Here is a 27,566-nt window from a genome sequence, read left to right on the forward strand (position 1 = left end):
AAGTCACAGCGTAACAAAACAACTGTTATATTCAGCAGGAAATCAATTAAAAACTGTTGAAAACAACAATATCAAAGTACATTTACAGTTATAATTTATTTTTATTTGGATTTTATTATGCATTTTTTGTATTTCCTTCACATCCAACAGCAAGTACACTTGTCACTTACAGGATGGAATGATGCTTTATAAACTAAGTCTTTTATGAGGTTTATGGAGTGGAGTTTTTAATCATGAGAAAAAGTCCTTCAGTTACAGGGTTTGAACCCATGACCCTGGGATTGGAAAGCAGGCATCTTAACCACCACCCCACTTTATATGAAACAGAATATAATTGTTCTGCTTTTCTCAGTTCTTTTTCATTTACTTGCATAAATGTTAACTTGCTTATTTACCAACTCACTGAATTTGTATGAATATTTCAATATTTTGACTTGAGTGATTTTTAACTTAAGATATTATCTCTTGAAATCCAAATTATAGAAAAAAAAAAAAAAAAAAGGTTTTTTTGCAGCCAGTAAATACTAAAAAATATAATTGACTCGCTTAATGACCAAATTCCATCTGTACAACTCCAGTCTTTATACCTTAATGATTTTAAAATAGTATCTAGATCACCAGAAATTGGGACTTTAGCCCAAAGCAAATCGTTCATGCATGACTAATTAGAAATTTAAATTGTTTTGTTTGGAGGGCGAAAAGCTTCAGTAAAAGACAATTGGGCATCTAGCCATGCTTAATCTTAAAACAATGAAGTTTATTGAATTTTTATTATCAGTTTTCTTGTCAGAGTAGGTAGCTTCAGGCATTTTCTGTCTCGGATTTGTTTAGTACAGTCAGGACCTGCATAATTTGTACATGATATTGGGCTTAGGTTGGCTGGATAATATTTTGTTATAATAGGTGAGTTCTTTTCATAATAATTATTAAATAATGAAAAATCATTAATAATAAATAATACTAATGGTCTATACTTTGAAATAAGTTTTTAAACTGTATGCACAAAACAAAATTATAGTAGAAGAAATTGTATTCACTCAAAAAATATAGCAATATTGAAATATATTTAAAGAAGTGTTGAAATATATTGTGTAAAATAACTCATACGTGTCAAGGCTTTATACTTGTAAATGTAATGCAAAAATAATTAATAATGAAATGTTTACTATTTTAATATTTTATTTTTTATTGTATAATTATAATAATTTTGTATAGCTGTACACATTTGTTGTTTAAAAAAAATAATAAAAGTATTTAAAAGTATTATGCTTATTATAAGCAAATGTAAATTTCATCAAAAGATAAATTTTTAAATTATAGTACATCTAGATGTTTTTGGCAAAACCATTTTGAAATGATAACCAAATTTCATTTTTATTTTATTTACTGAACTCCTCTGACAATCTTTAAAAGCATAAGTTCATGAAACAATGTATAAAAAGATTCTCGCCTGATACTGAATTGGAATTGCCATGATTGTGATAATATAGCCGTCATCATCATAGTAAACATTACTGCTACTTGTTTTATCATTACTTACTATTAATGTTTCCATTATAAACTATTTATAACATGATATTAAAGTGAAACATTATCACATCATATGGTCTGTAATGCTGTCAAATTGACTAGTGAGTTTACATACAGTAAAGGTTGGTCACCGTCGACTGATTTCATGTAACAAAGTAACTTGTACCATTTACAGTAACTTACAATATTCGTAGACATTCTATATTCTCTAGTTGACAGTATGTACCGCACGCAGTACAGTGAAAGATGAAAAAAAAAATTAATTGTCCGTAAATTTGCAAACTCTGAGCGCACTGTAATCCAGATATGTATTGCTAATAAGAATAGAAAGATCCGTTAAACCGACAAAGAAAACAACAATTTTCTAGAGATATAACTACAGATATTCACGGCCTAATTTCTTTTGACTGTTTGCGACTGAACTATATTTTTTTCTAAAATAAATCAGTCGGCGATTGCTTTCATTTTTTTTTTCAATTCTTCTGATAAATGAGTGTGTATCAACATTTTGTCTTCCATTTTACCATGAGACAAAAGAAAATGTTACAACTTATTCATCGCCTTACTTATTAATGTTAGAAAAAGAAAGACAATGTTAAACCACTCTCAAATTATTTAGGATGGAGTTGTGCATGCTCATTGGGCAGAGCATATTTTTTAGGGGAGACTTTTTTTATTCCTTGTTTCGCGAACTTTTTTTAAAGATCGTCAGAGGAGGGCGGAAAAAAAAATAAAAATAAAATTTTGTTTTCTTATTTAGCAAACAAAAACATCGAGACAGAGGAGAAAATAAAACTAAACTTTTATTGGTGAATGTAAACAATGTAGTAATGGGATGGTTAACTGCTTTAAATTTACAATTAGGGAGACGTATACATTTTATTTTTGGAGATTTTAAGGCAGAGGCAGGCGCAATAAAAATAAAGAAAAAATTTATTTTTTTCTTGAAATTTCCATTTTTTGTTGCTCCAGGTACGCTAACTGGCCAAAAATAAAACGTTATTATTTAATATTTTAAATCATCATTATTGATGGGTGGTAGGTTCGCTAAACAAGGTACAAAAAAGTCTCGCGGCAGGCGCAATAAAAATAAAGAAAAATTTTATTTTTTTCTTGAAATTTCTATTTTTTTGTTGCTCCAGGTGCGCTAACTGGCCAAAAATAAAATGTTATTATTTAATATTTTAAATCATCATTATTGACGGGCGGTAGGTTTGCTAAACAAGGTATAAGAAAGTCTCGCCTAAGAAAAACAGACATTGCAAAGGCTTGTAACAATACCAAGATATTTAAACACTCAAATTATTTAGGATGGAGCTGTACATGCTCATTGGGCAGAGCATATATTTTATTTACTAAAATATAAATAAACCAACTTGTGACTTGTCTGACTTCTCTTCTTTATTGTAAATTAGGTTTGAGAGCTTCACTGTCATTTTAAAAATAAACAATGTTTTTGTTTAAATGATGAAAATGTCTGTAAGTTGTGAACTGAAATAAATTCCCCGCTGGTACAAATCGGTTATTGACCTTCTATCCATTGTCCATTTCACATTGTATATTCAAATCCTATTGGGTTCTGTTAAGAAGATGCTTAATTTTACGTACTATTCTATTCATTACTTTAAGACCTATCACCTGTCTCTTTTCATGTGATAAGTTCTTAATTACACTCTTGTGTACCATTGTATATAACTACTTTTATATTCCCGAAAAAGCTAATAAGTGAAGTTAAATGTGATCGTCAAAGTATCATTTATTTAATGCTTGACTAACTTTTACAGCTAAGCAAAAATTGCTGTATTATCTTCCCTACTTCGAACAGTGTTTGAAGTCTGTATGCTTCTTGGAGAATAAGATTAATTTTGATCCTAATTTCTTATTGCAAAAGTAGTATATTTTCATTACAATGATAAAAAAACTCATGGTATATCATGATAAATAAAAAAATACTGGTTTTGTCATTGATTGAGTGATTTACTGTATCAGTTGCTTTGCCCAGTGTGCAAAACTTTATTACGTTTCATAGTTACTATAAAACCTACTGTATATTTCCATGCCATCTACATGGCTTTTAATTCACAACAAAGGCTGGGCTTGAGTCCATGTGTGTATCATCATGGTTAGAAATCAATATAGCTACTTGTGTATTTTATACCAATGTTCATTCTTTGTTGTTTACCATTACAAATGTTAAGAGTGCCTCAATGAAACGGGACATCATAAACATAGCATGAGTTAATGGGAATGGGATACAGTAGGTGTTCTTATTTGTATAAATAAGTAATTAGGGCCAAGGATTGCCAATAGGGTCCAAGGGTCTATGGTCCAAATTCAAAGGCTCATAAAAACTCATAGGTGGCAATCCCTTTCACGATACCAACATACAGACACAATACTCTATATAAACTTAAATATGAGGCTCAGTGAGTAAAGTTGTTTTTGGTGTAAGAAAAAAAATCCTTCAACAATGACAGGAATTGAACCCAGGAACCAGGGATTAGAAGGTAAGCATTTTAACCACCAAGCTAATAACTCGCTTCAAATTCAAAAGTAAAATTGTCCACGCTTTGTGTAATACTGTTTCATTATCAAGAAAATTGTATAGACAGTGCATAGACAAATGTTAATTGTTAGTTAAGGAGGGGTAATTCAATTTACATTTACTGATACTATATCTGGCCTATACCTATTCAATCTTCTTACAGTATATTAATTGTATGATCTACACAGTGGATGGCCTTGGAAATTTCTGTCAAAACTAAGTTCTTAAAGACTGTCCTATGTTACTATACTCTATACAGTACAGTATAGTACAAGTGAATCAGTAAATCAATCAGGTAATGGGTGGTGAAACCCTCTTGATCTCATGAAGGTTTCATCAATGGGATGCATCTGACCAACTACTGTAGTTGCTGGTCACACTTTGTTTCTAGCCCTGCTGCTTGGCATGGTCAGTAGCAATGATCGAAACCTGTTTCTCTGAGAAATGAGGCAATGTGCTATTCTGTGTACAGTAGGTAATGTAAATGGTTAATGCACTGTTAAAATAATTCTGAATATTATCGCTGATCCATGGGATACAAAGGAATGGATAAACAGACAGAGATAGATATTACTGTTTGTGATAGAAAAGATTGATGTGAGCAAGAAAACTACAGTATCATCTATGTTGTGTAGAATTTGTAGAGCAAAGGTTTGTGTAAAATTGTTACGAGCGTTCAGAAAACTAGATTAATCCACAAGAATTTCTTAAAAGTAGGGAATAACACAAATATTTTCATGATCTGTAGCAAAAATTAAAAACATAAATTCATAATTTCCCAGAGGTGCCAGTTGTTAAGCGTAGAATGTAAATTTTGAGAATAGTATGTTAGTACAAATTGTAAGATTCGATAGGGAATAGTTCGGAGTTTGTTAACGACTGCGATTACACTCAACTTCTTCCTTCTTATCTTCTAACGCGGGAAGAAATTATCACCAGCAGTTTATTTCTTGCCGTAAGATTTACAAGTTTCTTGGGAAGAAAAGCTTTTAAGAAATGAAACTCGTAATAACGGCTTTTACACGGCCCTAATACCTAGAGACGATTTCACACACTTAATTCTATTCCACTGGTAAACATTAAGAATTGATGACTTAATGTTACTGAATGGTATGGCTATACTGTTCATTTCCTACACAATTTACAAACTTGCTTCCTGTCTCATCTGTAAATGTGTTTCTCTGTTTCTTTCATTTAAGATAAAAGTATAAACTTGATGTTATTAAATTTGTTGTTCTAACATTGTTTCCGGTGTTAAAGAAGTTGCAAGGCAAATACGCATAGTATTTGGTACACGAAAGGCTAACTTAGAGTCGTACGATGCAGCCTGACGCAATTCATTGTCTGGGACAGTCTTAAGCTGTCGTGAGAATTATAAAACATGTTTAATATTCTACGACGCGACTGCTCCTGACGCAAACCATCACATCTGCGTTTAACTCACTCAGATTTGATGCGAAAATAAAACGCGTCGGGTTGCGTAGTACGATGCTGTCTGAGTTGGCCTCAAGAGAAATTCTGTTCATTTCAAATGTTTTATATGAGGTCCTATTGTAACATTATTATGTAATCGTTAAGATAAAATTAATTAAATGAATATTAACTGTAATGAATCTGAAAATATGAAAAGAAAGTTATATATAACAGAGCTCGAATAATGATAGGTAACTAATTTGAATAAAGGTGAACATATAAATATATGATAGGATGTAATCAAATATAACATAGTAGTTTACACAGGGTATATTTAATGTTAGATTTAAAACACTGTGGTGAGCCTACAATACAGTACAGTAGCATTTTTTTTTTTTTTTTTGTAGCAGTAAGTTATTACAATATTGTCCGCTTGTGCTTATCATTGTCTGTCTGTACATAGCACTTGAATTGAGAAGTGGATAAGGTATTAGTTACACAAAGCCAACATTTTATCCATATTTGTAGCCTTTATCCTCCATATTTATATAGTATAATAAAGTGTTGGTTTGTCTCATGAAGCACTATAATGTTATTAGTGTTGCTGACATTTCAACTGGTTCCATAGCTACCAGTATCTCTCTCTTTATTACAATTCAGTCACCGATAGGTCATTCATTTATTGCCTACTAACATTTCAGATACTGGTATTCAAACATTGTTCATTGTGTTTAGTTTATTTTCAGAAATAATAAAACTTAATGAACTGCCAATATTTCATGCCATATCTCAAGGTTCTTTTTAAATATGTAAACTTGTTTCAAACATTTCATTTCATTTATTTATTCGACCATATAAACATTAAAAAGCATAAATACAACAAGGTACAACAAAAAAATGGTCAGGGACAGCTAAAGTAAATACATTACTATAACTTAAAAGAATCAGCCCAAAACATAAAAAGATAAACATAAATATTACACATAATAGAAAAGCTTATAAAAATATATGACATTTTTTGTCTGCTTCTCTTCCATTTTGTTTTTGTTATATAACAACTTTTAAGCTATAGGTAAACATATTTAAAATATTTATCATTTCTTTATGATGTATATGTAATCATTTTATGATGTTTCAAATAATTGATAGTGTATAAATTTGATAATAATTAATATAATATTAAATCAGTTAGAGAGCTCTGAATATCAGCCTAGCTGGGAGTGTCATCCTCTATAAAGATTTAAAAAAAAAAGTAATTATTATTATAAATATACATTAATTCAGACTTACAATAAGAAAAGTAAACTCTTAATTTCTTTTCTATCATTTGAGAATGGACCTTTCTGCTAAGCTCCGCCCCTTGGATATTGTTGCTAAGGTCCCACAAAGCGACAGTGTTAAAACATACGCAAACACATGCGTTTGTGGGACAACATGTGTATTTGTTAGATGTGGCCCTGTTCTGATTGGTCAACTGTTAATTTTGATTGACAGGTCTGGAAAAAGTACCATTGCAACCATTTGTAACAAACACAATGGTGTTTTTTTTTGTTTTTTTGTTTTTTTTTATTCATATTTTTTTTAAAGAAATTAGTACAGGTGTTTACTAAGGAGTTAAGATGATCTGTACAAACCAATGATTTTTCTCTGGGCTATTTAAAAAAAATTATCTTTTATTTTTATTATTGTTTTCTGTATATTATTTGTACTGTTATTGTGAGTAATATTTGTTGTGTTTTGTATTACATCTACAGTAGCAGAAATAATTATTTTTCTTTTTTGCATTAAATCAAACTTACCTTTTCAGTAAGTCTATACTGTATAATATATTCTTAACTTTTATCCGCAGGCAAAACGTGCGTTTAAAATGGGAGCCGTGGCTATTATTTTCATTATCACTGAAAACCCTGATGCTGGAACGAAGGCAAGTACAACAATATCAATGTCAATTTTCTCACTTTTTGTGTAGATTATCGAGATTCATTTTTATGGACCTTTGTTGGTTTGTTACTGCATTGTCCAAAATGAATTTTCGAAAATTAATGTATTCTCACTTGCAAGAACATTAATTCTAATTAATTGAGAGGCAATATGCTCGACATCTTAAGTACACCGCTCTTGTATTGTCATAATTGTAATGGTTATTGTTACAATGTTCGCTGCAAAATGATGCTTGCTTAATAATAGTACATTTTAGTGTTTGCAATATTTTTTTGAGTCATTGTTAATATAGCTTTTTTGTTGCATTATTTATGATTAGTAATAAGTATAATTATGTGTACGTTTATTTTATGCTTATTCCAATAAAACTATTATTCATAAGAGCATTATGATTAGAATTCTGTGCACTTTTGTTTGTATTGTGCCAATTGAGCCATGTTTTAAATTATGGCATTGTAATTTTTATTCTTCAGCTGTTTCAACAGCAATCATTTTTTAAGAATAAAAACATGTTTTTTAAGATCACTAATTAAAATACATCAAATACAAATGAAGAACAATTAATCAGCAAAAAATTTAAATAAATGATCATTAAATTAGATACTGACTAACCCAAATCAAAATTAAAACTTAACTAAATTAATTACTATTTTTACTGTCCTGGATGGATAGAATCTTTGAAAGCTTATACAGGTTGTTGTTAGTAAGGCATCAAAGCTTTTGCTTTTGTTTTCAGGTCTGTTAAACTGGTTTTTTTCATGCATTTTCTTTTCATTGTCATTATTTAATTACATCCAACATTGCTTTTGTTAAGTGCTTTTTCTTTCTTTTTTTTGATTTCCTTGATTTTATTGTCTTTTTTCCAAGTAACATACCATTACTTAGTAAACAAATAATAATTTGAGATTATAGTATCAAATTATGAGAGAATCTATTTGTTTTGTTTTTTTAATTTTAATCTATCTTTGATTTAATTTTTGCAGCGTTTTAAGTTATTTCAAATATCAGTATTTTAATGTTCATTTAAATTTGACATTTTTCCAAGTGTTTGACCTCGATAGAAGAACGCCAGGGGTTACAAATATGAATTTTTATTAAACCTTAGTCTGGATTTAGATTTGTAAACACAGAGCTGTGAAAGTGATGATGATTTGCCTTAAAACTCAAATAATAAGAAACACAAATGTGAAAAACTGCAGAAACTTTCCATCGAATACAATGCAAATCAAGCCTGTCAAGAAATGTTGAAATGGCCAGCGTGGTGCTGAGGCTTCTCAGCTGTGTATGTTTTACGCATTAGAGCCCATGCCAAGAAACTCAACGGACACTTGCTGTGTTAGTTTGATGTTAGTAAACTGCGAGCACTGTTCAGTACTGTTTCTTTCTAGAGCAATGAAGTTTTGTGAACTTGTTTCTTGCTTTGTGCATTTGCCAGGTTCACTGACCTGCTAATGTGGTATCCTTGGTATTCCTCTTGATAGCTCTAGGCCTAACTTCTTTATTACACTTTCATCACTGTCCCTTATCATTAAGTCTTAACCGAATTTGCATCTATTTGTAAATTATACATATTTTTTTTTAACTTTCTCCTAAGCTATCAATCAGGCTACGGATTAAATATTGTTCAGGGCTTTATCGTAGATTCTATATTTATTGGTTTCTTATAAGATAAGTGAATCATTTTGAATGAGTGAATAAATGAATACTTTAATGTTTGTTTAACATTAATTTAGATAAAACAATTCATACATAACTCGGCAATGGACGTTTTGTGGTAATTTTTCTTCATGGTTATGTGGTTAACTTCAAACAAAAAACCAAGTCCTTGTAAATATATTTATTGTGACTAATGTTTAGAATACTTTTCATGCACAAACATGGTTTGAGAATTTTATGAAATTGCAGCATTCAGAGAGTACCATTTGCACTGCCTGTCCAGATCTGGTTTGAATCCTGACTTAAAATCATTATCTAAATTTCAATTCTACTGTCATTGTATTTGTAGTAAGTAGTCAGAAATCATAGCGCAGATGTGTCAGACCAATTTATTCTCACAAAACTTGCCATTAATATAAGGGGGTACAATGAGGGAGGGGGGGGGGAGAAGGAGCTATGACATGGATACACCCCCAAAAGCTGACTGTAACTTTAGCTGTTTGGCTAAAAAAAAAACCCCAAGCATTTCCATTAGCAATACAGTAGTTGCTAAGTTGAATGTGACAATTAAACAGGTGATTCCATCATGTCGCACTGTTGCAAAGGTTGTATTTATCCTTCAATGATGACTGTGCAACAGCATACCCAATTCCCTTCTTCAATCACCAGTTTATTTACCGTAAAGCTTTTTTTTTGGAAGTATTAAAGCGCTATAAAGTTTACCCATGTTATACCTGTGATTGGCTCATTTCTGGCCCTAATTATTTTATGTGGGACTATCGACTTGTGCGTGCCATTTTAAGATTAGAATTCAACATGCTCTACAAATACATGCTTTTTGTGATGATAGTACTGGAGCTCATTGGTACCGGTATTTCGGTTAACTACAAGGATAGTCTGAACCTATATTGGCCTTTGATAATTGCCTCCTCCGTGTGCGTAAACTTACCTATTCTATGTGAATTTTGAGCTTAATTTATGGTAAAATTTAAAAATAAATGCTAATACTTAAACCTCACATTGAGAGTGCTGCCAATTATTTAATGATTGTAGAATTTGTAGAAGAATTTCTAATTTGGTAACAAGGCAACAAAGAGTTTAGATCTAGCTTCGCATATTTTTTTTCCTACATCCTGAAATTGTTAAGTGTACATGCTGTAAAGAAATAAACATTTGAATATAAGTTTTACATATTTCCTGCCAATCTAAACAAGTAGAACTCTCTTTTGAACTTGCTTTCTTCTGCTCCATATTTGATCATGAAGCAATAAAGAAGGGTGTCGTTATGTATTTCATCTAATACTACGCATGAATGCCCACAAAACGTTTCCTTCGTACAACTATGGTATATTGTCTCTCCTCGGTTCTGGTAAAACTGGCTGTGTGTTTCATGTTTTCTAATATCTGTTCGGACAACTTTAATAAGCAAATCCAATTTCACAGAGATTAAGTTTTAAATCTTGCAGTCTGCTTAAGCCCATGGGGTTTTAATCATTCTGGCAGTAGTAGTCTGAAACAGTAGTAAACACAAATATGAAAAAAAAAACCCAATTAATGTCTTGTACAATGCAATTTATAGACATTTAAATGCAGTTTATGTTTGAACTCGGGTTTAATTTATATTTAATAGTTTAGGCCAAATAAAAAAAATTACTTAGCGTCATCACCCTCTCACCTGAATTTTTGAGCAGGATTTTTTTTTTATTGAAAAAGAATTGTCTAGGAAATGCTAATCTAAATAAGTATTTACCAATTTTAAATGAATTAAAACAATGATTTCACCAACCAGGTGTAATATTTATTGCCCTTTTGAAAATAAATAATTTTAAGAGTTTTTAGATTTCTGAATAAAATTTAGAATATTTAATTTTTAATTAGTCCTAAATTTCATAGTTTTTGAAGGTAGTTGAAGTTACTGAATTATTTATTTTTAATATATAATTACAGGATTTTCTTGAATAATATAAATTTTGCCATACTATGTGCAAAAATATGTCTTAAAAAAATATGTAAAAAATGTGAATATGACTATTCAGTAATATATAAATAAATTCCTTAGATTGCGATTATGATCTCATTGCTGCCAGGATAAAAGCCACCAATTTACAAAAACTACCGAAAGACCGATTATTACAAATGATACTGTATGTATAGTATGTGATAATATCAAGGGACATCGGAGCAATAAGTCTTTGCCTGTTTACAACTAACAATGAACGCATTTCCGAAATATACAATAACAGATAATAATCAGAATGTTGATCATAATGATAACAAGAATGAAAAAGAGAATATTGTTCATCCCTCACCTAATTAAAAAAACTACATCTACTTCTATTGTAATTATACAGTACTCTACTGTTTATAAATCCTCCTCTGCTATGCCTAGTGGAGCGTCAGTCTGGTTAATTTCAAATCGGTAAATATCAAAGGACAGTAAATGAGGACTAGTTGTGGGAAATTGGTCGTTGCAGTGCCCATTTTTTAACATTCGGAGACATAGGTTCCCAGCTGTAGTCTTTTCCTCTTTTAAAGCCATAAATAATAATAATAATAATAATAAAATTAATTAAATTAATTAATTATTTAATCCTATCCTCAAATAATTTCTCTGGCTTCATTACTTCGTTAAATTGAATCCTATTGATTGAATCCATTTGTTAAGTCAGTTGAATGTTAGATGCAAATTAATGTGTCTTAAATGAAATTAAACATTTTATTTGTATTGCCTATTTTTTGATCATTAGAATGTGCATCCAATGATTGCAATCAGATGGTAAACCAAAACAAAAAAAATCATTCTCAATAAAATTGTAGCTTTATAAGCTTCAGTAATTTTTTTTTTTATTATAGCTAAAGCTTAATGGACTAATATTGTAGTATCAATGAGAAAAGAATATTAATAATTTATCAAGTAAAAGCTTATCGTATGAAGTTGGTATGAATTATTAGCAGGACGCGGCAAAGATGAAACACGGCATATGGTTTGAAACTGAGAAAACACCAATAATTGCCGGTAGTTTATCTGCAGGCAAATATCGAAGATTCTGATGTAGCCATTACCAATATATTAACACATGCTATGGTACTTATAGATCAAACATTATATTATATATCTGATTGCTTCAAATTAAGTTTCTGGTTTGTTGCATGAAAACAGATCATGTAAATAGGGAGGTTACAACACAAGCAGAATAATATAAATGAAGATAATGATGATATTAATTTATTCATTATTCTTTTTTCTAATTTCATACCACATTTTGGATTACAGTTTTATTTGTTACTCGTACAGTAATTGTGCCAGCCAAAGATGTTTTGTCCCTTGGACAAAATGATAGATGCCACTTGAAGTCAGAATGAAAATACCTGAATATCTACCATGAATTTATAATTGAAATTCCTAATTGTTTCCATCCTAAACTATAAAATCTCATCCTTTGATTCCCAGAAGAGGCTCCATTCAAACTTGTTGGACCCCCTGTTGGCAAATTTTTGGAGCACCACTGTTTATTACCTGAAAATTGACATTTTAAAAATTCATTGTTATTTTTTATTTTCACACAATTGAAATATAAAATTTTACTGGTTAAGGTGCCTGTTTCCAACTAAATGGTCTTAGATTTAAATCCCCAAAATTCAAAGAGTAAGACTAGTCATTTCGTAGGCTAGGCCTAGGTAGGAATGATGCTAGCCAGCCAAGGCCTACAACATCGCCCAATTGAAGTCACGTGGGCCGTGTAGATCGTAATGCTTATCTAAATCTATTATTTGTCTTCATTTTACAGTAGTATTATCATATTTAAAATGTTGTTTATTATCTAAAAACAACAAAATTCAACATATTGTAGGCCTAATCTTACCGTCCGTTTAAACGCAATCACAATCGCATCGTGACTTCACTACTGACAAGTACATGTACATGGATGTGGGGAAAATCCCTGATAGATCATTCTGGGGATGCGCATGTAATGATACGATCGTAGCTTTTACGAAAGTGATATTTCCCATGCCAAACATCAACGCTAAAACAAAATTTATTTGGCGATTTTCTTATGTAAGACATATGTATTATACTACACTATTAAATTAATATAAGTACGACCATTCTTTCACCAGCAATATATTGATTTAATAGAGAAATTAACAAAATCACAATCTGTAGATTACGATGTAAGGTCGAGCGTTCGGAATAATCGTAGTTTATACTATATAGGCCTAGGTAGTAAAAAATTGTCGAGGCTGCCGACCTCGGAGAATTTAATTTTAATCTTTCCCAAATTTCATGGGCTGTCGTTGGCGATTTTGCCATCCTCCATTCGGCTGACATGGCCAAGCCATCTCGGAGGTCGTTGGGTTAAAAAGAGCAAACATGCTTTGGATTCCTGCTTTTTTCTGCTTGAATATCGAATATCATACTTGATGTCTGTTGTGCTTAATGGTGTCCTCTGGGTATTGTATTGCACAATGTTGTATTCATTAATGTATTGATGTTGTTTTTTGTAATGTTCTCATTTCATATTTACATGTTGTTTTCATTTTGTCGGTCCCGCTGTTTTGACACCTGTTTTTTCCTATGTTTAGATTTGGTATTATATGTAAAATAAGTATTCGCATAGCCTCCGGTGAACTTGGATGTTTAAATTCACAGTTTGAGAACTTGCCATACATACTCATGTTAAGAATGAAAAACTGATGTTATGGTTTCAGTCTTCATATTTTTAATTGATTTTACTTTAAGATTTGAAGTTGCACTACCTAGACGTTCTTGGTAATAATTTAGGAAAAAAAACTTAATAGAAATTAGGAGATGTTAATTTAAATGGGATTCCCATCAGTTGATTGGAAGAATAATAATTTGCTTTTGGTTTTTTACCCTAATTTTAATTTGTTGTTGTTATACTTGTAATCTGTTTTAATTCTGATTTCAGATGATTATAGTTAAATCAGCATGCATTGTGTATTTTGTAATTCAAGAGGTTGGTTTGTGTGTTTTTGTTGGGTGGACAACAGAGGTGCTTGACCTAACAAGCAAGGGATGAAAAGCAATTAAAAAGGGGTGAAAAGTATCTGACCTCAGTAGATCTCAAATCATTGGCATTTATTGATATTTTACTGCAGATGTGAAGTTCTGAAGAACTCAACACCATTTTTAAGTGTTGAAAAACATCTGGATTTTGTAATTAATTTTATAAATGAAAGACACTATTGTATTTAACTAACAATTAAGAAGTATATTAAAATATTTGCAATATTTGCATTAATATATTTTAATTTTTCTATTGTAATTCATGGCGTATGGCAGTAAAAACAGATTTTTACAATATTGTATTTACAAATTTTTGGAAATTCATGAATATACTGTATGTTTGTCTAAAATCCACTACAATTGTTTTGTCCTGTCCTGCATTGTCTACATTTTTTATGAAAACAGATCATTGACTGCTTGTTGCTTATACTGTATTTAAATTTATTTTTTTAAAGCATAATAGTTATATTGCCTTCACTATATATATATACTAGCAGTTACCAAAGTGTTTACTACCTGGCTGCACAATTACTAGCGAATTGAAAGTAGTTGTTGTTATGTTAATTTTTCGGTTTTTTTTTTTTGTATATGATCATAAAATGGCTTGATGAATTTGATTGAAACATAAAATATAGTTATGTCCACCACTTTATAATAGTAAAATCGTGAAAAATTAGCCTGAGGGGAGGGCCTGCGCTGTCTACAGTAGGCCTTGGTGTGCTGAGTGGAAGTACAAGGTGGCTGGTTGAGATAAAACAAGCAGAGGAAGACTCGGCCATGAAGGAAGTTAATAGCTAGCATTGTATTGAGATAGGATTACTTCACTGTCGGCAACATCAAAGAACCAAGCCCTAATCAATAAGCCAACAAAAGCAGTGTAGCTTTACCATAACCATTCAGGCTGGTCTACGCCAGGATTACCAAGAAATGATCTGATGGATTGTCTCGCTTCTCAAAATGATTGTAAAATAAATAATAGCAAAAAGATATATAACAAGAAATTTGATTGGATAAATTTAAATTCACTCACCCACTCATATGAGGTTGAAGATATATAACTGTACATGAAGGTCATTTATTTGGAATTAAATTCTCAACTAGATTTTTATTGTTTATCCTACACTTTCATGTTTTGTAATTTATTTAAAATTCTTAATATATTTCTTTATAGACCATGTAAAGTGTGAGTGTATAAAATCATCATCAGACAAAACTAGATTTGAATAACTGTATGAGGTATTAATACAAGTATTACTTTTAATTCTGATTATTAATAACTACTGTATGAATTGAGATGATGATTATTTGTACATGCATCCTGTGCAAAAATATCAAGTGCGCGCTAATCTTGCTATTTCGGTTTACTTCAGAAACAAAACACTAAAAAAAAAACATCAAAGGCGGGACGAGACTTATACTTCCTCTGAATCTAAATAAGCAGCAAGCTGGCGCATCAGTAAAAAGAAAAAAAAAGAAATACCAAGAACCAATCTCTGTACTTGAAGTTCAATGTAGCTATAAGGTCATCCACAAACTAGAGTGTCAATGACCGACCTTTTACGGAGGATTCTTGTCCAACATTTGAGCTACGCGGCTCGGGAGAGAAGTCAAAGAACTGCTCAGTGAAGGGCGTTAATGGAATGAACTAAAGAAATGATGAATGCACAATATAATTTAATTCGCTATGAAGTTATTAATTTTACACTGTACAATTCAGTGTCTGTGGATATGTTTTGCGACTACAACTAGCACTGGATTAACCTGAAAACTAATTAAACGATGTATAATGATAATAATGATATTTTATTTATACTGTGCGAATTCCAATTAAAATTGTTCACTGAAGCGTTACAATTAAAACATCAACATCTAATAATAAGTTTATGATTATCTTATGAAATCCAATTAATATTCTAAATCAACAAATATCAATATCAATGAAATTTAATTATAGTACCATATTGTATTGCAGTTAAAAACACTACTCCTACTTAGTACGAACATCAATAACGCTGTTCATGCTTTATCAGCATAATACATGATTTGCAAAATCTGTTCATTATGAGTGGTCCTCATTATCATATTTATCATCATTATTATCGTCATCATCATTGTTGTGACCTCTGCTACAATCATCCTCACCATCATCATTTTGAAGTTTGTTGCTAGTCCATGCAAGCCAGGTTTAGACTCTTCTATTCTGCATAATTTTGTGAAGTTCTTTCCAATCCTCCCTGTAAGAAAAATTGTGAAGTAGCTGAATGAACGAGTAAAGTGGCAAAGTGATAAGGCAGCGGCGCTTCTAACTACAGCCTTAACATCAGCAATGGTTCAAGTTGCTCTTCGCCCAGGGCTTAGTTGGTAGAACCAAGTCTTCTCAGATACGGACTTCAAAACGCGAGGTCCAATGTCTACATCTGGCTCTTGTGCACTTTCCATTGCATCTGTTGGAAGAGTAGGAGTTTTCAGAACCTGTCGTTGTGGAATGATGTAAACCAATCACCTCTTATACGGCTGCTACAAGTTATGGGTTATTTTTCTACCTTTATCCTAACTTTTACATGAACATACACGGGACTAAATGTCCCTTCTGAGAGACCTAGTATTATAGCCTGCATTCACATGGACAATATTTTGATGGAATAGAACAAGAGGCAAATATTTTATAGTTCAGTACACGCACAGTTGTTACTACCACATTTAACCATCAATGCTATGCATCTTCTTCAAGAACCATTGCTTAAAAATAATGAATACACCAAGATTAATGTAAGAAAACAAATTAGATTTAAAAAATCATACATAGAAGTAGTATACTGTACAGTACATATAAAATAAATAAATATAAGACAAGTTATAAATTATGCTGAAGATATTCAAATCTGAATGCCTCCTGTTGCAAAGAGACTAGCACTTGGTCACTCGCATCAGATAATAAAATTATATGGCAATCACACTAAAGCATTAAGGATTAATATAGTACTGTATATCTTATCAAGTAATATTGCAGGTCACTGATTAGATAGTACTTAAATTATTGTATGGGTATTAGATCCACAAGGTTGTCCAACAGAATTTCTTAATTTTAATAATGAATTAGTAAAGCAGGTGTGTTTGTGGTGTGATTTATAATTCATTATGTAAAATTCTCTTTGTTGTCAATTCTTTTATTGGTGTTCTATATTAAGATTTCATAATTGAATGTGGGAATTAATTTTTTTACTATTATTAACAATCAGTTTTTCTGTTTTCCAATTATTATATTGTGAATAATATAAAAAATGTTTTAAATAATAAATAAATAAATAATAGAATTTATGAAACTTCCTTTTCTCATTGTTTTTAAATTAAATTGAACATAAATATAAATTCAATTCAATTTATTATACATTAGAATTATAGTGATGTAGCAGTTGAAATTGAAGTCATGCAAATACCAAAGTTTTTTTTTTGTCAAGATAAATTATATTTGTGGCTTATCTTACATAGCAAAATACTACATTATTTTGCTTAAACAATTTTTTCAAAAGATTCTTGTAAATTTAGTGAAAGTAAAATACCTCGTTTCTCTTCATCCTCAGGAAACACTAAAACACATCGTAAAAACAAACCACTGTCAGAAATAGCTTGTGAACAAGTACTTACTTTAAGAAACTATCTCGCATCAAAATTAGTCAAATATGTTTTCTGTTCATTGATAATTATTTCATTGCAGTACTATAATTAGTTAAGTTTGACTAAGAAAAGAGATAAAAAGGAGCACTTACTGACTTGGATGATGATTGAAGTTATATAAGTAGTTCAATTAATTGTTTTTTATATACATTTAAGCTAAAACATTACAGGCAAAAAAAGTAGTGTATTTTCTGCTTAAATGTGCAAAATGGCTTCAAGATTATTTGCCTTTACTAGACAGTATGTTATCTGACTATTCTTTGTGTTATTAATTACCAATACAGAAGTTAGCTAGATGAATAAAATATTTAAGATGCTTTATGAATTTGTAATATCGAAGCTATTTTGTGCATTACTATGCAATATTAACACATTCATACGAATGCTATTCATTCTATCGCTATTATTGGGGATGCAAACGTTTTTCACTTTGGACAATGGGAGCAGTTTGTATATTTTAGAATATGGTATTTTCGTTGAAAACACAACACCTAGGCAGTGAAAATGCAGCTGTTTTAAACAGCACAAATTCATCCGGTAAACATTAAAAATATCAGGGAAGAATGTATGGTACGACGACCATTTACAGGAAGGAGACAATACTAAACACAGTACAGTAGTACTTCAGTACTGTATACCCCTCATAGGAACTGATTCATGTGTATGATAGCGCATGATGATAAAAACCATACTTAAAATATGACCATAAAATCAACCCCTCAGGAAACTGAAATAATGATGAGGAGCCAGTTCCTTGTTAAAGTTTATTAATGAGCGATCATTAATGTCAAGAGGAGACAGTTTTTCAGGAAATAAGGAGTCAAAATATTTTATGAGTTGTTAAGAAGCAATAAAATGCCATGTTAATTTGGAGTTAAGTTAAATTAATGTTTAATTATTGTCAACCACTACAAATCAGGCAGAATCTAATGTGTTAGTAGAACAGGAATAATATGTTGTGATAATATGGAGCTAATGGTTCAGGTGGTGTCTTCCGTTTTTCAAGGTCCTGGTTTGAAATTTGAAAAACAATTTACAATCCCATCCTCGTGCAAATTAGGATATTCAAGGCTTTTTGTTAATAATATCGTCATCAACCCCATCATAATCCATTTAAACATTTTAGAAATGAAATAGCTCTCCATCTTTTTTTAAACATCTGCAGCAACCTTACAATTCATCCACTCTACTACCCAACCACTATATCATTCCACCTCTGTGCTATCCAACCATCTTAGATACCTTCCTTAATACAATGTACAAAATTATTAAACCAATTGCTTCTCCTCATTGTGTTACTCTATCGTCACATTATTTCTCTTTTGTGCTGCCCAACCAACACACCTTCCCTTCCCTATGCCACCTAACGCAGTGGCGGATATACTGTAGGGGCCCGGGGAGAGACTTTACAGATAGACGGTCCACCCACATCGTGTGTCTGAATGTAATGGAGTGCTTTAAAATTAAGTATTAGCTGTGTAAATATCGTATTCTATTACAGTATTCCTTTAATATATAATCTTGTTCCTGCATTCTGAATATGAATAGATCAGTTTTAAAAGGCTGTAGAGAAAAGAATTCAGTCTTTAGAATTTGACTGGGAAAATATGAAACTTGATCTCAGCCATTTTTTATCTCTCAAGATCATCTTGTATCTATTGACAGGTCTCGGTTCAGCCATGTTGGTAAATATTGTTTGATCTGCCCGATTGAAGAATTACAAGGTTCTCAGTGGACTTGATCGTTACTGACGAGAAAAAAGCAGCTATTATTAACGGCATTATATCCAACTTGAACTTACAATGGGCATGAGTTGGCTTGTTTTAGCTGCCTATTTGATCGCTTAATTCAAAAAGGCTTTCACCGTAGAACTTTTATCCATCACAAATTACAAAACTATTTCACACACTGCAAGTGTGTTCTACATGACTTGCTGCAGTCGAATAGAATGCTTTGTAGCTTGTTAGCAACGTAGTTGATGTAAATCAGAGCTTTGTAATGATACATCGGCAAGATCAAACACACCGACCTCAAAAGAACTTAACAGTCATTCAGTAAAACTCAACAATAAAAGTAATAGCTTCGTTTCACATCGTTGGCCACATTCACTGCACAGTATTTTTCATGGCCTTCTTATCTCTTGCTGTTTTCTGTATGATTTCAATTGATCTCAGTTCATTCTTATCTTTTTTTTTGCTGAAGATTCTCTAAAATCAAGACCTACCAAATAATAGAACCTCAAGTAATCTTTGGCCCTACCTGTAAATGTAAATACCAGTTGTTGTATTGGTATACATCGCAACAAATAAAACACTGTTTACTAGTTTATATCCAACATATGGAATTTCATGCCAAAACCAATGACACTGTTATGGCCGCTGGCATAGGTCATTGGGTCAACCTGTTTGGCATATCTTCTTGAGAGAGTTTGCGACTATGTACTCACCCTGAAGAGGTTCACCCTCCTGGCATATTAATATTTGATTAGGTTAGGTTATAGTTTTACTGCTGGCAATGTGTTTCTCCTATCGGGAGTTGTTCATTCCAAGGAAAATCATTTATGCTAATTACGAAGCAGTTTAGATACCAGTGGACGATGAGTGAAATGTTGATTGCAGTCGGCCTGGTGTTAATTAGGTTTTTTATGGGTTGTTGGCATGTAAATCTGTTCTAACTAGACCAAAAAGAAAACCTGCAATAGTGATTATTTTGGTAATCCTAGGCTTTTCGTTGTTTTCAAACATAAATAACATGATATGATTTTTTTAAATAGCAAAACTATATTGAAAACATTTCCTTAATGCAAAAGGAAAACATCAAAGCAAAATATTTACTGGTATGTGTAGTAATGAACTTCTTGGATCTTATTCTCAGTTGATTTCCTTATGTTGTTACTGTAGCTACATTTGAATAAATGTGCGGACAGTATGTATGTACAGTATTATGTACAATATGTATGCGTGTGTGTATGTATGTATGTATGTATGGATATTCTTTCTCAATATTTAATATTTTTGCTTACCAGTAATTTTAATTTTAGAGACTCATTGCTCCCACATAAATAAAGAGACTAACGAGATCAAAACATAATTATACTATGTCAAACAAAATATTTTATGGTGCAGTGTGTCTTTAAACTTAAATAAATGTTAAACCAGGCTGCCTGTGATTAATCACATCTATACAGTAGTTATTTGTTCGCCATCAAATCTAATTTTATTTTATTCTAATTTTAACCGGTGGCCATGACTTAAAGTTTGTACAAACTTATTTTGGTCTCCATCCACACACTTATTTATTTGATTTCTAATTTACAGTATATATGAAAAGTTTTTTCTACTTTTGTAATATTAGTTTAAGTTTGCATTCACTACTTTTTATGTTGTGTGTGGAAAAACCAATAAAACAAACAAACAAACAATAAATCTAATTAACGTTTATCAACAGTTGTTCATTTAAACTATACAACCATTGTTAACAAATTAACTACCATCCACATTACTTTTGTATAGCCATAAGCACTACTTAAGTATTTTCCTTAGCTGTGTCTCCATAGGAATTTTTTGACCAAGAGGAATGGTAACTTTACCTTGGTTAGACCATACCAATAGGTCCCATAGGTAAATTTGATTGGCCAAAGTTTATAAATTATATAAATTAACATAACTGAATTCTTCTACTGGTACAATACAACTCATTCTTGAATTGGCAAATGGAAAAAAAATCAGGTCCTACATTTTTCCCATAGCCATCAAATTTAATTTTTATAGAACTAGAAGTATGTTTATCCAGGTTTGTAAAGTATAGGACCTAAAAAAAAAACCGGAAAATCATCTTGTTATGTAGCAGTGGTTCTTTTGCTTGTTAGCAATTTTTGATTTGATAAATATTTTACTCGTAATAAAATTTATTATTATATATTTCTATGTCACCTGATGTTGAGGAATGAGTACGGCACTTTTTGAATGGCCTCTCTTGTGTTTTAGGCAGAAATGAAATATTACTGTACAGGATACAGTGTACATTTAAAAGATTGTTTACTTCAGGTATCCATCACCGAGGGGATAATTCTGACCCCTTGCTCCACTTCTCTATGCTTTTATCAAATATATTAAAATTCAATATTTTGAATCAACATCAGTGCCATATAAATGTATTCAAAAGTGTTTCTTGTTGAGATTTATGAAAGGAAAAGAATGAAGATATTGAAACGAGTGAAAATATTAGTGTCTACATCAATAATATGATTGTACAAAGTAGAGAGCATTAAGATCCCTGGGGACATCAGATACATCCAGTAATGGAAATGTTTTGACAGACAATTAGTAATTTAACATGTTAACAGTATTATACTGTAACTTAGATGGTTTGACTAGGAAGTGGGATGGGGATGGAAGGTTTAATTTTTATTATAGATTTATTTATAATACACAATGTATGGGAGGTTGTGGTGGGGTGGGGGGGGTGGAGTGGTGAACTAAAGTATATTTTGTGCGATATACAATTGAGGTGTACTGTATGAAAGAAATGCCTTATACCAAAGATCTTATAAACACAAGATAGCGTTCTCCGCGATTTACGCGTGCAAATTCTGTAATAAGGCATGAATGGCGCCCTCTTGCTAAATTACTCTTTGGTAATACGAGTTAACATTAATAAAGCTGATTGAATTTGAATGTGGTTTAGTCTTTATGTGAATTCTTGTTCAATCCCACCATTGCTTGCCAGTAGTTTCATCTAGTCCTGACCGGGAGTGGAGTTGGATTTGAACGACCGCCGTACGACCGTCGCAAGATGCAATTAGTGCCTGGCTTTATAATACCATTACATTACATTTTTTGGGACACAACGTTTATAGCTGTTGGTCCATTATGTAATATTGCCTGTGCGCACATTTAAAGAATGCATTATACTCTTTTGAAAAGAGGTTAGGTTGCTTCCTGGTGTGTTGCCCAATTCACCACCAAAAAGACCCACTGGAAAGAAGTCTTAATTTTGTTTCTTAACCTGGGTTTTGTTTCACAGGGAATAAAATCTCATGATACTAGATCCAATTCCTACAATTATGTTATCAGTTAAAGCGCTTATATCTTTGATAAATAAAATATCAATGTTGATAAAATATTTAGAGGAATTTATTGAAATTCATGTCATTTAGTCATTGACTGCCAGCATTGTGTACTGGTGTTCTGAAAATAAATAAGTAATGATTTCATAAAATTGTAAAAAAAAGAAGTGTAGTGAAGATAAAATGTGAAAATAAAAAAATCAGTAAATAAAAGGGAACAACGATGGTAAAAATGCTGGGTACTTTGAACAATATAAATAGTGCTTTGCCCTAATATTGTATCAAATGATGGTAGTAATTTTGCCATGTATATTTATAGGCTGGTTGATTAGCTTAATAAGTAGTTCGAGTTGAAATTATTCCTTTTGACCATTATTACTTTTATTATGTTGTTAGCAATGATCTATTAAAATGAGAATATAGTGCTTCTGTGTATTTGTATATTCTGTATGTGCAAATTTTTCTACCATTTTGTGTTATTAAGTATTAGGCTAATGTTTTGTTGATTGTGTTAATATTATCATAATGACAATGAGGGACAATTGTGAGAAATATAAGAAATTAAACGATATTTTAAGTATTTGTTATAATCTCTATGTACTTTTGGTTGTTTTTAGTTGGAGAAGGACGCTGAAGAGAAGAAGGTCCTTGATCAGCCTATCGTCACGATTCAGGGAAGAGATGGACAGAAAATAATGAAGCTAGTACAGACACAGGTAGCTGCAAAAGCCAGCTTGGAATATACCACCAGTGCCATTCTACCTTCCACTGTTCCTCCCTCTGATAAACCACTTCAGGTAAGATACAAGGTACTGTACAAACTAACTTTTATTCATTCATTGCTGAATAATAAAAATATAAGAATAATCAATAAATTATTATGGGGTTTTTTTTGTGTTTATAATGGGAGCTTTGTAAAAAATGGAAACGATGTTTCTGTTTATAGTTATTGTTTTGGATGCTTGTCTGTCCGTTTGTCTACCCTTGTGCATTACTCTATATACATCTTAATAACCTATACCATGATTTACAGTAATTTGGAAGGAAGACAAACCACTTTTGATGGTATTTAGGTTTGCCAAATGTGATTAAATTTCATTGTTGGATCACTTTCATTATATTTCATTTAAAATCTAAAAAAATTTTTTCACATGAAAAGTTAGCCTTACTTAATCTAGATGACTAAAAACTGAACTCCTTTTTTTCTAAATTGATTCTTCCTTGAGATATTTTCTAAGAAATATATAAATTATATATAAGGACAAATCTAAGTGGATTTATGTAGAACATGCAGAGAATTCAACATTTGATTTTTTCATTTGGATAATGAATAAAAGAACAGATTGAAAGTAGTGAGTATTTGTGAGAGATTTACCGCTAATACAGATGCTTTTAAATTCTAAATGAGAAATTCCTGCCTTAGAATCTTCTCTTTAATTGCAACATCTGTTTAAGTCAGCCTAGCAAATAACCTGTAATTCCAACTAATTTGTTGTTTAAAAAAAAAAATTATTATAATTTTCTGTTTTTATGAGTAGATTTATTGTATGGTATGTGCGTATTTGGCTAAAGTATGTGAAAAATATTTTATAATGTGATTAGGATTTTTCACAATCAGATTTGAAAAAAGAAAAAAAAACATGGAAAATAATATTGAATGGTAATTTCTGTCGGCTTTCCATTAACACATAGAGAGAAGAATGAAATTTCAAACAGCTGTTTTCACATCAAAGTGATATAATATTAGAATGTTTCCCCAAAGTTACATGAATGACCGTAGTTACATAGAGAGATGTCATAAAATTGTTATTAGTTAAGCTCGCGGCGCTTCTTGATACAGTATGGTGGAAATATTTCTCGATTAGTGTGGTTGAGGAAGATATAAATGTTAAAGGTACTGTCAGTTGTAGAATTAGCATGTCGGCAAACTCTACAACACTTAATTAAAGCATCATATTTCTCATTTATAATGATCATGTAAATTACCATTATCTAATGAGACACAGATTGTAACAGTTAGTTTTCTGAAGATACAGACTTTTGGTACAACAATTATTAATTTCCATTTATAGTTCCAACGGCCAATTTAAGGGTTAGTGCAACTAATACCGTACAGTAACAGGGTTATTTATGAGCGGGTACTAAAGTAAAAATAATTTTAAAAAATTCATATTGTGTCTAAAATAGTATGAATGTAATACAAATGGAGACGTATGGTAAAATACTCACTCGCAAAATATAAATAGCTTACTGAATAGTTCAAGAATTGACTTTCAAATTAAACTTGACCAATTGTGGAATCCCAAAGCAAAGGGGATGTGGATTCTAGTTATGCAATTTGATTGCAAGAACTTACATGCATTCCACCATACAATGAATAATACATGTGTCAGTGAGGCACGGGAGCCTACAGTAGCCGCTATAAATTGGATAGTAAACTGATTTCCTCGGCCACTTGAAAGCATGTCTAAAGTTACATTCTCAGATTGTTTAATCTTGTAGTTATTTCCTTTTGGCTGAATATCAACATATCTTGCAGTGGTTGATTTATTTATACCTATTTATAGATTTGTTTCAATATCAAAGTCCATATTTTATTATAACAGACTCTTTTTAAAGTGCTGTACTTTTTAAATGAAATTATGTTAATATATTCATATTTTAAGTATCGTGACCTATACAGCATCGCTGATTAGTAGAGATTTCTCATACCGTATATTCTTGCATATAAACACAAGGCTTAAAATAGCAAATTGCGATCGAAAAACAGTGGTTGTCTTATGCGTGCAACACATACAAATTTTTTAAGTTAAATCATGTTCGTCTTATGTGCAGATCGTCATTAACATGTGAATTTACTACTGAAATGAAGCTACTAATTGTTAGCATGAATTAACACAATTTTAAATGAGGGGAAATAGATTAACATAAAAATTCATAAAATAGTATATATACAAAATATCACTTTATTGCATCAAAAACACAAGTAAAGGAAACATAAATAAAGACAACATAAAACAAGTGCTCATTATTACCTAGGACTTGTTCCTTATAAAGGGATCATGCAAGGCTGAGCAAAACATCCAAAAACAATCACACGAACATTTTTAGATTAAGATTAGCCCTACATTTGGCTCATTTTTAGACCACAAAGAGCAGCAAAAAGTTGAAATTCTGACGGTGAAAAAGAAAGTTGTATACGGTACATGCATAAAAGGTTTTTAAAAAAAAAATCAATAGAAAATAATCTGTTTAAATTATGGTTTGAATTTATTTATTATCTAATTATTTTATTTATTTATTTAGGCACACAACACATGCACCAAGGATAGTCAATAGCGAATATATATCACTGTCCTACTTGTAGTATGACAATCCCTTGCACAAGACAAACATACACACACAAGGCTGTACACGAACTATAAGGTTTAAGGGGTAGAGTTGTATATAGTCATGAGAAAAATCCTGGAACACTGACAGGAATTGAACCCAACACCCTGGGATTGGAAAGCAAGCATCTTAACCACCTATTCAACTCCACTCTAAAGAAAATGTTAATTTTAAGACGATGGACCCCTGAGGTTTATCCCACAAAAGTTCTTGAAAAACTAATAAAATGAGTTTTATTGATGCCCTGACACTGGCTACACTTGTCTGTTTATATAACCCACTCCAATTTATGAACTTATTTTTTAGTACTACAGTATGAATCATTATAAGAAGGCTAGTTAATATCTTGGTTTCATTTCCTTTGTTCATCTCCATACTATATTTAGTACAGCACAACAATACAAACATCGGAAAAAATTAGGATAAAGTTTCTGTTGAGATAGTCGCTAAATATATATTTATTCAATAATATAAATAGGGATAGGTATAGGGTAATTACTTCCTATGCAAGTAATAAATATGTTACTGGTTCATAATATTTTGAATATAAACAATAATAACCGTACCATACAAACCTACATACTGTACTTGCTATGAAAATGAAAGAAGTTGAAATTTAATGGAGAAACAAAATCTAATTTGTAGAGTTACATTTTCCTCTGAATTTCTATTCATATAATTTTAAAACTACGATATTTATTTTATGATTTTTAACTTAATGTGTGAATTATGATTAATATATAGTGATTAATATTAAAGTTACTTAATTTATTTATATTAGAATGTGTCTGATATCGGGATATCTTTTTAGCATGATAGGAATATTATGTAAACTCAAAAGGGTTCCAACTTTTGTTTTTTCATTAATTTAACTTTATATTAATGTAGTTAGCATGCAGTAGGTATACTATTAGTATAAGCCATCAATTCTTTTATCCTCAATTGCTGCTTGTTACTCACTGTTTGTGGGTAGACTAGTGACAATCAACTAATTTCATTTAATCTCAACAGTTAATGAATTAACCCAATGTAAAGCCTTTTTTAATGAATGCAAAGATGCCCCATTGACTTCTACTTGTAGGCTTACTCTGTCATTGGACGGACCATCATATAACGTAACCACAATGCCGTCATAGAAATAAAAAGGTTAGGCTCTACTAATCCCTTTTAGATCCTGTTAAGCACGCAAAATGGTGGCCTAGGGCCTAGTTGAGTCCATGTCAGTATTGCAACTTGTTAACATCCCACTTTACCTGGCCTAGGATCCCTGAAGGAGTTTTATAAGTTCTCTTAGCAGTTGCTCTATTGTTCCAATTTTG

General features: G+C 31.3%; 1 protein-coding gene and 1 long non-coding RNA gene across 4 annotated transcripts in view; one reads left to right on the forward strand and one right to left on the reverse strand.

Annotated features, from left to right (window-relative positions):
* Positions 1 to 27,566, forward strand: part of LOC117103132 (E3 ubiquitin-protein ligase znrf3-like) — a 67,375-nt gene that overhangs the window by 25,633 nt on the left and 14,176 nt on the right. Inside the window, exons 1-3 of one of the 3 annotated variants that reach the window (XM_033243639.1) lie at positions 778 to 903; positions 7,338 to 7,412; positions 23,475 to 23,666. In XM_033243639.1, coding sequence (XP_033099530.1) covers positions 7,356 to 7,412; positions 23,475 to 23,666 — 249 coding nt within the window. In that variant the 5' untranslated portion in view covers positions 778 to 903; positions 7,338 to 7,355. Of the gene's footprint in view, positions 1 to 777; positions 904 to 7,337; positions 7,413 to 23,474; positions 23,667 to 27,566 lie in introns of those variants that run through there. The other 2 variants (XM_033243637.1, XM_033243638.1) reach the window with 2 other exon arrangements.
* LOC117103133 lies at positions 15,772 to 21,515 on the reverse strand. The gene is made up of 2 exons (XR_004444527.1): positions 20,049 to 21,515; positions 15,772 to 16,348 (listed from the first exon to the last, which is right to left on the reverse strand). It is a non-coding gene; the product is annotated as an uncharacterized LOC117103133 (long non-coding RNA).

Source organism: Anneissia japonica, unplaced genomic scaffold, assembly GCF_011630105.1.
Source record: "Anneissia japonica isolate Jap-2015-1 unplaced genomic scaffold, ASM1163010v1 scaffold287948_len850469_cov200, whole genome shotgun sequence".
Classification (NCBI taxonomy): Eukaryota; Metazoa; Echinodermata; class Crinoidea; order Comatulida; family Comatulidae; genus Anneissia; species Anneissia japonica.